Genomic DNA, 14,821 nt, shown 5'->3' on the forward strand with positions numbered 1-14,821 from the left:
TGTATGTGTAAAAGTCACTTACACCACCCAATGACAGATCGTAAGCTCTGTAAATGGCTAGACATCCACTTTCCCTTCTCAAAAATGGTCCTCATTTAGGTTAATGTATCAAATAATTTAATATTGTTTGATTTTTCTACGGGTTGAGGTAAACATTTCTCAGATAAAGTATTGGAGATTGCTTACTATTCCGCCTAGAACTGAATCTTGATCATCAGTTACAACCAGCACAATGTTGTAATTTTTCTTAGGAGAGCTGCTGCTGCCTTCAGTGAAAAATAATAAAGAAAAGATGCACAGGTACTTTGTAAACAACTTCATTTCTATTTCGTTATTTGCATAAATAAAGTTCTACATACAAGGTAACAGTTCAGTGGCAAAACGAAATTAACTTTTCACTATAAATTGAACAATATTACTGCGGGACATTGGGCATAAGCTCCATGCCGGTACATTCGCTGGCTATGGCAATTCCAATGGCGAAAAATCCGACGCTCTTTATTAACGACCTAAAACACAACAAACAAAAATAAAATATCGCGTTATATATTTAAATTATTACTACTAAATTATTGATCGATAAAAACAAGAGGTCAGAGGACAAACTGATTTGACAGATCTATCAAATAAATAAATTACCATTTAAAGGGGTCATTATACAGGTCCATTACGAATGGAACCAAGCCACCTTGGGAAGTCATGTTACCGTTTTTGTGTTTAATCAAAAATTTCAGCAGGACTCGCCACCAACCTCACAGCACAGCAATTATAAAACAAAAACTGGCAAAACCCGGCGAGAGGCGAGCCACAAAATTGGAGAGGGAGGAAATTTCATGGATAAAAATTGATATTCAGGGTTGCTAGTTACTATTTCTCTTGTGCATAACCACGCGGTGAGTTTGTTATATTATGACCGTATTCAAGAAATATGCAAAGCATTATAGTTCTAAGCTAGAATGAAAATAGGGTTTATTTTTTTTTAATTTTTTTTTTATTATATTGAAAACATATTATACATAATTATATACAATATTCCCAAGGAGTTTTTTTAAAAAAAACTCATTTAGGGACATACAGATAATATTTTTTTTAGAGACGTTTTTAAATTTTAAACTATAATATTATTTAACAAAAGCAGAAAAATTAAAATTATGATATACTACAAATTAAAAAGGGTATGAAAAATACTTGAAAATAACAGAATAAACAGAATACTAGGCATGGAAATAAATTCAAAATAATGTTTACATTATGCAATCTGGGAAAGAAAATTGAAAAAGTTTAAAAATTACATGGATGTATATATACATACTGAACTAGTACAAAATAAAATCATTTTTTTTAATTAACAAAATATGCGCACACCCAATACAGGTTAATTTTTTTTATCAAAAACGTTGAAAAAATTGAAATTATGTATACAAGCCAAAAAAAGTATATAAAAAGAAAAAAACACAAATAACATTTAAATAGTATTAAAAATTACATATACAAGCAAAAACGGTGAAATATTAAAAGGTATATGTTCAAGATGCACATTCTCTATAAACTAACATTATTTATTCAAAGTACTTCTGGAAAAAATAATTCTTCAATTCGCACGTCCTGTTTCTATATTTTGAAATAGGTACTTTAAATTTTTGTGGCAATTTATTAAATTCCTTGAAACCTATGTATTGTAAAGATCTAGTACCAAACTTCGTAGACTTCACAGATCCAATATATATATTGTTTTTTGATCGAGTACTGTACCGATGGATGTCTTCAATGAAAGCTGGCTTTATGTTACTGTGCATTGAGTCGAGAGTAGTATTAATGATAGTGTCAGTTATCTCGAAATAGGAAAGCATGCTAAAAGGCATGATTTTAAATAAGTTTCTGTAAATTGGATTGGTCTTATTTATTTATTTATTGTGGATAACTTATATAGCGCCATTTTCGTAATAAAATACCTCAAGGGCGCTTTACATGGTGATTCTACTGTTAAGTTAATTTAATTGAAGCTTTAAATTTGTAATTTGATTAAAATAATTTATTTTGTTGTCACGTGCTACGGATTTATTCAAATGATTTAGAGAACAAGTGGGTTTTAAGTTTTTTCCGAAACATCACTTCACTTTCACAGCCTCGCACCTCTGCTGGGAGAGCATTCCATGCCATAGGGCCTGCGACCGCAAATGCGCGCTCACCAAATTTAGTGCGCTGTTTGCGTAGAGGTATAATAACTTTTCCTCTCGCCGTAGACGTAGCTGATCTAAGCGTGAGACGCCTGTCAGCTAGTTTATCTGGAATGCATAGTTCCCTTAGATATTCCGGAGCCGAGTTGTGCAGTGACTTATACATAAGCCAACAGAGTTTGTATTCGACCCTCTGTGGAAAACGTAGCCAGTGTAGTTCCCGAAGTAGTGGAGTGATATGACTGAACTTAGAGATTCCGAAAATAAGTCTCGCTGCGGCATTCAATACAGATTGTAGGCGAGTCATTTTGTTCATTGGTAGACCTGCATAGATACCATTACAATAATCGACTCTAGACACTACAAACGCATTTATTAATTGACGGGCGGCATCAACCGGCAAATTTTTGCGTATGCATTTAATTTGTCTCAGCTGGTAGAAGCATGAACTTATCGTTCTACTAATTTGAGCGTCAAGAGATAGGTCAGAATTGAGTAAAACTCCCAGTAGTTTAACGGTGGGTAAAACGGCACTCCCTACATTTGAGCCGCATCCTGGATCAAATTCTGTCGTCTGGCTGAAGCCACCCACAGTTGTTCAGTTTTTGATGGGTTTAATGTTAGTCTGTTTTTAGCCATCCAGTTTCCTATTTTCTTGATGCATCCATCAATTAAATTGACAAGCCCACTTCTCTCGCCTGGTTTGCAATAAAAATAAATCTGCGTATCATCTGCATAGCAGTGCGACCACAATCCACATTCTTTGATAATGTTCTCTATATCTTTAGTGTAAAGGAGATAGAGAAGTGGTCCGAGTACTGACCCTTGAGGCACTCCTGTAGACACCCGGAAGTTGGTTGAGCTTTTACCCTGGAACACGACTGCATATTCTCTTTTATTAAGATATGAACTGAACCACATATGTGCCTGATCACGGATACCATAAGTTTTCTCCAGACGTTCAAGCAAAATATTATGGTCTACAGTATCAAACGCAGCACTCATGTCCAGAAGAGCCATCAACACCAGATTACCAGAGTCCACCGACGTTATAATGTCAGACAGTACTCTTATCACTCCCGTCTCCGTGGAATGAAAACGTCGGTATGCCGATTGCCTTACCGAAAATAAAGAATTCCGCTCGATATAGTTAACGAGCCTGTGAGAAACTATTTTTTCTAGTATTTTTGATACGATGGGAAGATTTGAAATAGGGCGAAAACTGGAAAGATCTTCCACATCTAGTTGGGAATTTTTTAAAAGTGGAGTTACATTTGCTTTTTTTATGGCTCTCGGAACAATGCTGCGCTCCATGGATGTATTAAATAAATCTGTTAAAAATGGAGCTAATACGTTAATGCATTTTTTCAAAAGCCAAAAGGTCGTATGTTTTTTTTATGCTTGCAATACTTATTAGATTTGAATGTCAATTTTTGTGACTTTGTAACTTGTGCCGGTATATATTTTTAATCTATGGTACCAAAAACAAAAAGAAAACAATAAAATAGCCAAATCCTAGTCAAGTCAAATCTAATAGATACAAATGTGATGATAAAATTGTCTGTCATGAATTTTGTGTTTTATATAAAGGGAAGGAAGCTAAGCAAACTGGTAGAAAGCTAACGAAATGACAAATATAGTCATCTTGTGATCTCATCAACACCACTGTAGTTCAACAATATTGCAAGATAATCATTGCATAGACGTTAAAAAGCATAATTAAATCAAAACATAATATCGGCATCGCTTAGCAACTGCTTCAAGTTCTGATTTCTTAGACGTTATATATTCAATATGGATGTACAATTTCCTGCGGATCAAACGTCACCAGAAAGTCGAACATATCAAAAAGAGATATCTCACATGATGCATGGATTTGGTGACAGTCCGAACCCCTCGCCCCAAACTGTAGCCCTCGTGGAGTCGATAGTACTTCAGCAAATGCGAGGAATGTTACATGAAGCACTCAAGAATGCGGAGCGTAGAGGTCATAAATGTGTTTATCCAGAAGATATCATTTTTCTAATGAGAAATAATAAAATAAAACTGCAACGGATGCTTCTCTTTATGAAATCAAAATATGTCATTAAAAACAAAGCCAAACTTTTAGGAGAAGGTTTCATTTCCAACGCTCTTTTAGACGAAGATAGTGAATCAAATATCAAGAAGAAAAAGAAAACTTTTTGTGAAATAGTCGAGTTTTTAGATGACACAGGCGAATTATCGAAGTGTTTAAATTATGACATTATTAAACATCAAAGGAATGTTCGCGCAAACAGTTTATCACAAGGACTGAGCCTTGATAAATATGAAGAATATCATAAAGCGAGATGTACATCGTTTGGTTTCTCTCAATGCAAATTGTCTGTTCACAATAAATTGAAGTTGTGGTTGTGCCCTTTGAACGATATCAATATAGCTTTACAGTCTTTTGATCTGATATCGTATTTAGCGTATGAAACGGTCGCCCAAATCGTAGATTTGGCTTTCATTGTGCGGCAAGATGGAAAGGCTGTAATGAATGATCCCTTTGCTAGACTTGAGGGCGGTAACTTTTGTAACCCGGCAAGTTTAAGTAATTCTTTATTTATTAAGTCAGGGCAGGAAGGCGTTTCTCCCATCACAGTAGCGGAAGTTCGGGAAGCGATGAGAAGATTTTCCACACCAAGAATCGGAACTGTCGGACTGTTTTCTAGGAACATTAAAAATGAAATTCCTATGAGGTTTTTAGCCATGTAACTTTAATGGTACTGCAATTCAATTACAATAAATGTTTTGAATTAGGTTTTTTTTTTATTTATTTATATTTTATTTGATATATAATATTAATTTTAAACACCCTCAACTTTTACATTTCAAAAATGTAGTTTGTAACAGGCTTGTGTATTTTTAAACTGCGAAGTTTACTGTACAAAATAAACAAATGCAAATGAAAAAATAAACATAAATAAAATCAAAATAAAGCTATTTTCTTCAATACGTAACAATAAGATTAAATGTCTGAAAATAATATTGAGAAAAATTGCATTCTTTCTGTTTGTTACACTTTTTTTTCCTGTATCACGTAAAATTACTTAAATATCAAAAGTGATACACAAGTTAATCTGACATCTTAATCAAAGTAAAATAATAATAATCAGAATTTTTTAGTGGGAAATATGCGTCTAATAATAACAAACAAAATTGACAAGAAGCGGATAGATCTCTTGGTACCTACCTACGCACACAGATGCGCATTTATATCATCTCCCAGGGAACAACCAAATGTATTCACAGTTATGTACTAGGAAAAGGACAATAGACCCTACCTAAAACAGGGACCCTTCGAGTTCGAGTATCGTCTATTATTTTGCTAACCTTAATAATAAATTATGGAATGCTGTCTTTGTTTAGTTTTTTATCATTTACTTTTTGTGCGGTTACATGTTCACTTAATTGCCATACTTACTAGTTCTTTGCTCGATGTATTATTATTGTGTTTTTTTAAAAATATTTTTATTGTAAACTTTTTAAAATCATTCTTATGTTTCTGAAATTCCACTCGTTGATGCGCTTTGTAGCTGCAAGACTTTTTGTGATGTTAGCTATCATATTATATAAATCATATTATGTAAATGTTATCAACTATCAAATATCTAAATTTAGTAAATGGGATCTAGAATTTCAACCGTCTATGCGCTCAGTAACTGCAAGAGTTATTGTAATCTAACTTCTATTTTTATAAATTTGTTTTTTATTTAGTTTTTTAAAATTTCACTTCATTGTCAAATAAAAAATGTAAATAGGGGCTGGATTTATTACTGCCCATGCGCTCTGTAGCTGCAAGACGTGCTGTAATCTAGCTCCTATTTATCATAATTGGAGACGAGGAACTAGAATCCCAACCGTCCATGCGCTCAGTAGCTGCAAGACATGCTGAGATATTTATGTATTGTACAGCGCCCTTGAGATGATTTTCACGAAAATGGCGCTATATAAATTATTCAAACATATATATCCCTGCATAAGAAGTAACAATAGTCAAATGTAAAAACACAACCACTGAAAAAAAACAGTGAAAGCCAAATGTTATGAAGATTTTTAGACTGCAATTCATGTGAAATATTAGAAATAGAATTCTGGAAATTTCTTAGTTTTTCTATGATAATTAAAATACAACTCCGTTTATCCAAACTCCAGACATTCGGATTCCCAAATATCTAGATCGTTATCAGAAAATGAAAAATAAAGACGTTTTTAATTTTAATGTAATTGTGCAATTAACTTTGCTGGACCTATTTCAGCAAGTTTTTAATGTGATTTCAATTCCCTGTAATATTTCAAAAACAATAAAATCTGGATAGTTGGAGTTTTCCGGTACTTGAGTTTTTTTTCAGTTTTATAATTTTATCTGATGATCTATCTCGAGATTTGTTGTTGATCTATCTCGAGATTTGTTGTTTGGTTTCTTTTTTATGGACGGTTACCACCTGACACCGAGACAGTAATTCCCCTTGCTAACCGGGTCTTAAGATGCCACCGTTGACTATTATTCCTCTGCTGCCATTCTTAACACAATGGTTTTTTTATTATTTTTGCAATTCATCCTACGAAGGATGATTTTTGCTCAACACAACGTCCCCCTGTGCCCCTTCCGCCTGTTCTGCCGTACTGGTGCACTTTATCTCTGCAATCATAGCCATTGATGTCTTCACCTGCAACCCTGGGTGAAGGACTATTATAACCGGCAATATTAGGTCCTCATCCAAACTTAGCCACGTGAACACTCCGGTCTACTGAAATTAAAAGGTGCCGACCCCCGGGACGTGGACGCGCTGAATGAAAATTACTCTAGTGAGAACTGAGAAGGTGACTCAGTTCCCAAGAATCATTTATGTATACTCTTATGTGTTGTAATTTGTGAGGATGGGATGGTAAGTTTTTTATGTATGTAAATCTAACCAATATAAAATTTCTATGTATGGTGCAATAACAGAATTGTTGATATATTATGTATCTACATAAATATCGTTGCAAAACAAAAACTGATTTCTTGATAGCAATATGTACTGATTGATTGCCTATTATAATGTTTTAGATAAAACATGTACCTACATAAAATGTTGAATTGTGTAAAATTACACAAACAATCATATTCTTGAATGATAGTATTTTATTTATAAGATATTTCATTACAATATTATTACACCATATTGTGAAATGGTAAGTACTTAAAACTTCACAAACTTTTCTGCCTAAAGGTAGAACTACATTATTGTGTTTTGGGGGGGCGTGATGGTGAGTTTTCTCATAATTGTGGCGTTTTGGGAGCTCTTCTGTTGATTTTACTGCTAATTCTTTAAGCCGACTTCACTATGGCACGCCACAAAACACCACACTAGAGCAATATAACTCTGTCCATATAAAATACATAGAAGCTATATGTGCCACAATGCAACACAATCAATAATGTTATCCTACTATATACTTGCACAAGTATATTTTTGAAGATTAAATGCATTTTTCCAGGTCATTTAAAGATTTTCTTCAAAAAATTGAATTTAGTCAAATTTCCTTCATGTTTAATAATTAGGTGTGTACCATTAATATATAGTTCTTAAATAATTTAGTTTATGCTTATTACAATTGAGTTAATCAAAGGTTTATTTAAGTACGAACTCCTAATAACTAGAAATTATCTTTCTCTATGGAGGCCAACGCACACCATATAAATAGACACAGAAATTGACTGAAGCACCAGCAGATGCTGTAATCCCTTTCATCCCAAGCAATGAAGCAATCTTAATATGCATTATTCTTATCTGCACTGCCCTCAATAATTAATTATCAAGCTGTAACTAGACAATATTATAAAAAATACAACCAGATAATAGAGCAATGGGAGAAAGTTATATAAATGGCTGAAAAAATATTTCCTTGGGGCACCTGGGCCGCGATTATGAACGGCTATCTTCATCAGTATATACTGAGACGGTATAAACTAATATTGATATTTATGTACAATTTTTTTTATATTTGTATGAAAATTCAAAGTATCTTCTATGGTAACTGGTAATTGAACATGTTTACAAAAATAAATTGTAAACATACTTTATTTTTCATACAGAAAACTCAATTTGACTTTGTAGATAAAATTTAAGATAAATTTTAACTTCCTATCAGAATACGTACCCTGGCGATGTCCAACAGTTTTAAGTTTTTCAACTCATTTATTGTATCAGAAATATTTTTATTGACAAGCAGGTTTCTGATACTGTTCACCTGAAAGAATTATATTTTGGACGATAGATTTTATACAAACTCTAAAATTACTTTAAAGGTGAAATACTTATTTGTCAATCTTGCGAAAAATATAAAGCTAACCTCTATAAATAATATAATATACTGGAGGAGGGAATATACAAAATTATTAGACTCATTTTATTAGAAGAATTTATTTTTAAAATATAAAACCTCAATAAAATGAGTTTAGAATGTAAAACAATGTATGCATTGCACATTTTACAATAAAACACTCAGTGGTAATTTAAAACATACACAATGTCTTCTGAAACATATCAAATCGTAATTTGAAACAAGAATAGTGTGTTCGTTCAATGTACAAAACCTCAATTATTTTATGAGAAAAGAAATAATTATCTTTCACATTACTCGTGTAATGGAAAAAAAATTATTCTTCCACTTTTTCGCTATCAATTTTTACTAAACGAACTTTATCATTTTCAACCTTTATGTTTTTTATTTTGTAGAGGGTTTTGATAAACTTTTTAGAAGCTCTTTCAGTTGCCTCCGATACCCCATTTACAACACAAAACTCTGTTAAAACTTTTTTCTGTAATTTTTTCAAAGACATATCTTTTTTCTTCGATCCAACAACAGACAATATTATGTCGGTCCAATCAAAATCCTTTACACCGTCCTTACTTATCTTTTTTGTGGGTTCCTCAGAGTCAGAGATTCGGCTTTCTAAATTGGTTTCTTGAGAAAAACCATTAGTATCTGAAATGTCTGCTGCAACTTTGTTAAGTTTGGCCTTTTTCTTTTTACTAGGAGTTTCATCATCTTCGCTTGTAATCATCTTATGCCCAGCTTCTCTAAATTCTGCTTCATACTTTTCTCGTTTTCTCTTCTCCTTTTTTTCTTTCTTACTTAATGCTTTTTCTTCCGGTTTATTTTCGTCGTTTTCTTTGAGCACACTTCCATTTGTTATGACTTCAGTTTTCTTTTTCCCTTGAATTTCAGAGTTCAATTCACTGTCAACTTCCATGGGTATAACCTTGTCTTTTTGATCATTGCCATTTGTTGCATTATTATTAACCCTACCAGCGGGATTTATATTTTTTAACAAATCTAGTTTAGCAGAAAGCAAGTCCCACGCACTTTCTCTATCCTGCATGGAAGTCCTCGAATCCATACTTTTTATAAAGTTCATGAACTTGAGTTTCTTTCTAGGTGTGTTAGGCTGCTGTGATACTCTCTGAAGAAGATTTCTTAGCGACCCAGAGAGTTTAGTATTATCATCTAAAACAGATTGAACAATTTCTATCCAAGCATCTTGTTTTTTCTCTCCTTTATTTTGGTTTGGTTTTGAAACAAAATTCTTTCCACCATATCTTTCAGCTTCAGTGACACACTTGGTGTGATCTCTGAATTCATCTCCTCTGCAACAACAAACATATTCAAATAAATAAAAGCTTCGATAAGGCTCTCTTGGTAGTATAATTTTTTATATTATTTATTGAATTCCAATAGAGAAATATCACATAAACTTATGATATAAGAAATCAAACACTGATTTGAGTCTACTGAACACTTTATTTTATTTTTACAAATATAAAAACAAAAATTTTGTGACAATTGTTTCGCCTTGTTAGCCAATCAATAAATATCACATACTAAGAATACAGATAAAAATATATTAAATGGATTTAGAAAAATTGTATTTTCAAAATCAATATGGATATTGAGAAATGTTTTTTTACACATAACTTTAAAAAATAAATTATATAAAAAGTATCTCCCTAGAAAAACGGGATTTGTTTGGCGTTGATAATTGTGACATCAAGATTCGTGATGACGTTCTATAAAATTTTAAAGTTACATAGTTCAAAATTAACATGAATTGCGACACATTAGGGGCGTGGCCAATGCAATGACTGGTTTTGCGGGAATTCAAAATTAACTTTTGAGAAATATTTTTTAAAAGTTTTTACGCTACAGTATTTCACTCTTACTCTTTTTTAAAATTCTTTAAAAAAAAGGCTGATATTTATCTATTAAGAACAAATTATTTCCATACTTCATGTTTTAATTGTAACGTTTTTGTTGCAACACTTAATCAATGTTTTTTATCCATAAATTAAACTTTTTATTCCTTTATACACATTACTTATATAAAAAGTCCAATATTATCCAATAAAACATGGATTCACTGGACTAAAATAGACATATTTTGTGAATTTGGCCGTATCCCTAATACGAACTGTCAGGCAAACATTCTTTTAAAAAAAATAACTGTACTGTTATTAAAGCATTTGTGAATTTAGACGGCAAATAGTTTCCAACAATCTGAATTTAAATATCCTTGGTAAAATTACAATTACTCGGGTAACTATAATAAAATCAAGAAAACCATGTTTAAAGTACTTACCTAAAATCTTTTATACAATCTACACAGCAAAGATCAGGAAATTGATTACGGCACTTAGTTTCATAGTGCTTATCCACTTTTGGCTTTTGGACAGATTCACCACAATGGTTACATGTAAAAACAACCATGATCTGAAATAAATAAGACATGAAACAATATGTTAGTGGGAAAATTAACACAAGCAAGATATAAAGGGAAAGATTTATTTACAAATGATGGGAAAGTTCATTAAAGTAATGAAAGTAAGAGAATTAAACAGAACATTATGAAATTTAGTATGGCAGATAAACCTCTTGTGGTTGCAAAAAGTTGCAATGTGTGATGCAATACACAAATATATATTTTTTTAATCCGTTGTTGAATTGAATAAAGCTTATAAAACGTACTAATATTCAGTAATGAAACTAATGCATTCAGGAGAAAAAAAACTAGAAAAAAAAATTACGAATGCCGATACATTTTTAGGTTAAATAAAAAAAAAACTCAAGCGCACAAATAGTAAATAAAACTGGAATACTTTATTAGAAAAGCCGTACCCTATAAAACACACAATTATATTAAATACTAAAAAAACAGCGTGTTGTAAAAACTTGATAATTTGTATCAGGCGTGTTAATACTAGCAGGCAAAATTGTTAATTATCGTGAAGTGGTTATTGTCAACTAATATTAATTTACTTACTCACCGGTTATAATTTCACAACAGAATATAATTCACAGAATATTAAATGAGCTGGGATCTTCCACTCTCGAGCCCTGAAAATTGGTAAATAATTTTGATAAATGAAAATCAACGACTTTATACTTCCTCGAGTTTCGCAGAACCGTCAAATGGCAGCATGCAAAACGTCAAAAGCGCATGTTACAAAATCATAGATAAAAATATAAAAGGTGCTGTTCATTAATAATTATTTATTGTGCTTAGTTTGTGTTCATTTATAATATGCGCTCATTTGTCGATTACTTCGTTTTATCTTTCCTCTCCCCGATGGAGGTTGAAAATTATTGCAGCAATCCTTACTTTGTTGGCAGCTGCCCTGAACAATGTCTGAGTGCTGCAATGAAACCAGTCACGCAAGCTCTTTAGTCAAGAAGTACGCCTTTTATTTGCCCTGCGTCTTTTTTTATCCTTTCCTGTAGAATGACTTATAAAATAATATATTTTTTGCCCTTCATCACGTCCTCAAAGTACCCAAATTTCCTTTTCTTTGTGGTTTTTTAGTAATGATGCAACAGACCTCTGCTTCTTCACGTTTTTTGACATCTGTTCCTTGTTCTGTTTTCACAACTTTTATAACGGAGCTTTACGCGCGGGAAGGTTGTTCTAAGCATTACAGCCATTTACAAGCAAGCCGAACGCATGCTTTTGGTACTTGTCGCAATGCGTTTGTTTACATACTTGTTTAACGTGATGTGAGTGTAAGCTCGTAAGATTTTCTATTCTTGTTTGTTTTAGTAATTAATTTGTGTCGTGTGTGCAACTTAAATGCAATTATGAAACCAATAATAGGTCCTATTTGGAACTATTTCGTTAAAATTGATGATTTAACAGCCAGATGTTAAATTGTCAAATTGAGAATTTGAGATCGGCAGAAAAGAAGAAGTGCAACATACGTCATTGATGTTGAATTAATCATTACAAATAATGTTAAAATCCATGATAAGTATGAATAAATACCAGCAAAACTCAATTACAAATAATGTAACTGATAATCTGTTTTTAGAGACACAGTCACAACTTCAGGAGTACCTAAAAGATAAACGATTAGCTTACAAAATACAAATATACTCATCTTTTGCCATTAGTGCGCCAATACTTATCAGCTCCTCTCAACAGCTTCTTACATATGAAAAACACCGGAACAGATTATTAGATGTAAAAGCAGCCAAATTATTTTTATAAAATGTAACTTACCATTATCTAATTTGGAATATAAATTTCATTAAAAATTGTATTTGTAAAAAAATGTACTTACTTTTTTTCATAGTATTTACACTTCCACTTCCGCATATGCTTCCGTTTCTGTTTCTGCTAAAATTTACTTTTCACATCTGTTCCCGTTACTGATTCCGTTATGACACTTCTGTTGCATCACTAGTTCTCAGTACCTCTGTATCTTTTTTATCCGTCGGAGAACGTCTTCGTTTCGGACTACGTCTACCAGGATTTTTAAATATGAGAATAGAAGACTGTAGCATCACATTTCAAAGGTAATGATCTTTTCGGGGTGGCTTGGGTGAGCGTCTACGTTTTGACGCCGTGAAAAATGTACCAAGAAGATGTAAAATCATACAGTACACATTCGGAAGTTTAAATTAAAGTCTTTACTGCAAAGGAAGTCACGCATCTTAAAAAGCAGTCTCGCGCCATTACTATTTTGGCTTTCATCTCTTGTGAGTGATCACGTTAATTTATCATTTAGCCAGCATCCTCAATATGTGTATTGATAGACTTGCTCAATGACCTGCTCTCCAATTTTTAAAGTCATTGGGAGAGTTTGTGACTTTTTTCGAACAACCATACTCTTGGTCTTGGTAATATTCATTTATAGCCTTAAAGGGCTAATGTCAACACTAGCACTTCGTCACTACAATCTTAGATTTATAACCTATTTGAGTAGCCCATACGGAGAAAAACCATTCTATGATTATTGAACGGGAACTTAGTTACAAATTACAGCGACACAACTGGCCGTCAATATTTGCATTAAGAATTGCGAGCACGAATCGAAACCGTCTGTTACACGTTTGTTGTTAAAGTAAATACCAAACTAAAACTTAAATAAAAAATTAGAACGCTTTTGTTCTAGGTAATAGAGTTTAGGGGCTTCTCTAGAGAATTATTACTATGAAGCCACAATTATATTTAAGAGAAATGTGTTTCAAAACTCTCAAGAATAAAAAGAAATAAAGACCATCGTTTAGGGTTGAAGCTAACAGCGATGTCAGTTCAATTATTATTAAGCAGGTTTATGGCGACTTAGTTTTATGAACGCAGCACTGAAACACCCATAAACAATAATAAATGTAAGCGTGACCATAGACTACAAAACATAATTAAAAGTAGGCGTTTCTTGTGAATTAGGTAGGTACCCACTCACATAAAATAAAATGACTTACTATTTTTCGTAGAAATAAAAATACGGCCTTTGAATATATTTGATGACATTGAAAATAAAAAGTAACTTCATAACTTATTCGTCTATGTACATTATAACGAAGTATTTGCACAGAAAACTGATTCTGGTATTTAATAACCTATGTACCTGCTTATAAATAAGTGATCTTAAGTGCATACGTAAGTGAGTGATCTTTAAGGTGACTATATTTTTGCACTGTATCTTACTATGTACTTATGTATATATATAAACAAACTGTTAATTAATTGGAAAAGGCATTTTTAAAATATTTTTTTCCCCTATAATTTGTTTTTACATTATAATTTATTGTATGTTTGGGGAATTCATATCAAATATATACGCAAACAGTCTTTCTCTTTCACACACACCTACCCCCATCCTACCTAAAGTTTGTGGATTCACTCGCAATTATTTTTAATTTGTTTTATGCTTTCTTTTCTAACTTCGCTTTATTTTTTTTAATTGTATTTTTGTGGCTGAATTAATTGGCTTTATTTTATAATTGCGTACAATAATGCTTTATGTTTATACGCATATTGTATTGCTGTTATTTTCCTTTAAACAAAATAAATAAATAGGGGTTTAATAGAAATCGTTAATATCTGATTCTGACTGAAAACGTTGATTGACACTACATAATTTAAAAATTCGAAGAAGTTAATAGCGCGCAACTCACGTCGGCAAAAAAATTTAAAGCTGAAAGGGACAATATATAAATAATTCCTGAGAGGAAAATATGTAGGTTTCAAATATTGTTTTTGTTGATAAAGTATAATGTAAATACCAATATTCGTTATAAATGCCACATTTGTTTAAATATAATTATTATCTTTTAGAGAAAATATTGTTTATGTT

At 32.2% G+C, this 14,821-nt stretch overlaps 2 protein-coding genes and 1 long non-coding RNA gene across 4 annotated transcripts; 1 reads left to right on the plus strand and 2 right to left on the minus strand.

Moving 5' to 3' along the window:
- Positions 1-301: 301 nt before the first annotated feature.
- On the minus strand, positions 302-924 carry LOC148272155 (uncharacterized). The gene is made up of 2 exons (XR_015824916.1): positions 640-924; positions 302-509 (listed from the first exon to the last, which is right to left on the minus strand). It is a non-coding gene; the product is annotated as an uncharacterized LOC148272155 (long non-coding RNA).
- A 2,674-nt stretch (positions 925-3,598) lies between these two features.
- Positions 3,599-4,961, plus strand: Spt3 (Transcription initiation protein Spt3). The gene has a single exon (XM_088240451.1). The coding sequence runs from the start codon at positions 3,972-3,974 to the stop codon at positions 4,914-4,916; it is 945 nt and encodes a 314-aa protein (XP_088096577.1). The 5' UTR covers positions 3,599-3,971; the 3' UTR covers positions 4,917-4,961.
- Positions 4,962-8,595: 3,634 nt separating this feature from the next.
- Positions 8,596-11,712, minus strand: LOC148272157 (uncharacterized). Of its 2 annotated transcripts, none has more exons than XM_088240447.1 (3): positions 11,513-11,712; positions 10,828-10,958; positions 8,596-9,838 (listed from the first exon to the last, which is right to left on the minus strand). In XM_088240447.1, the coding sequence occupies exons 2-3, from the start codon at positions 10,953-10,955 to the stop codon at positions 8,848-8,850; spliced, it is 1,119 nt and encodes a 372-aa protein (XP_088096573.1). In that variant the 5' UTR covers positions 10,956-10,958; positions 11,513-11,712; the 3' UTR covers positions 8,596-8,847. The 2 variants fall into 2 exon arrangements, with proteins under 2 accessions (XP_088096573.1, XP_088096574.1); XM_088240448.1 differs by having other exon boundaries at positions 11,509-11,698.
- Between the last annotated feature and the right edge of the window lie 3,109 nt (positions 11,713-14,821).

The sequence above is a fragment of the Micrasema longulum genome, unplaced genomic scaffold, assembly GCF_059751315.1.
Source record: "Micrasema longulum isolate JH-2025_06_02 unplaced genomic scaffold, ASM5975131v1 h1tg002456l, whole genome shotgun sequence".
Classification (NCBI taxonomy): domain Eukaryota; kingdom Metazoa; phylum Arthropoda; class Insecta; order Trichoptera; family Brachycentridae; genus Micrasema; species Micrasema longulum.

Bases quoted from the DNA above. Each gene is read 5' to 3' on its own strand.
- LOC148272157 (XM_088240447.1), bottom strand. From the start codon at position 10,955: ATGGTTGTTTTTACATGTAACCATTGTGGTGAATCTGTCCAAAAGCCA. The intron at 9,839-10,827 runs GTAAGTACTTTA...TTGTTGTTGCAG, and splicing joins GATTGTATAAAAGATTTTAG to AGGAGATGAATTCAGAGATC.
- Spt3 (XM_088240451.1), top strand. From the start codon at position 3,972: ATGGATGTACAATTTCCTGCGGATCAAACGTCACCAGAAAGTCGAACA.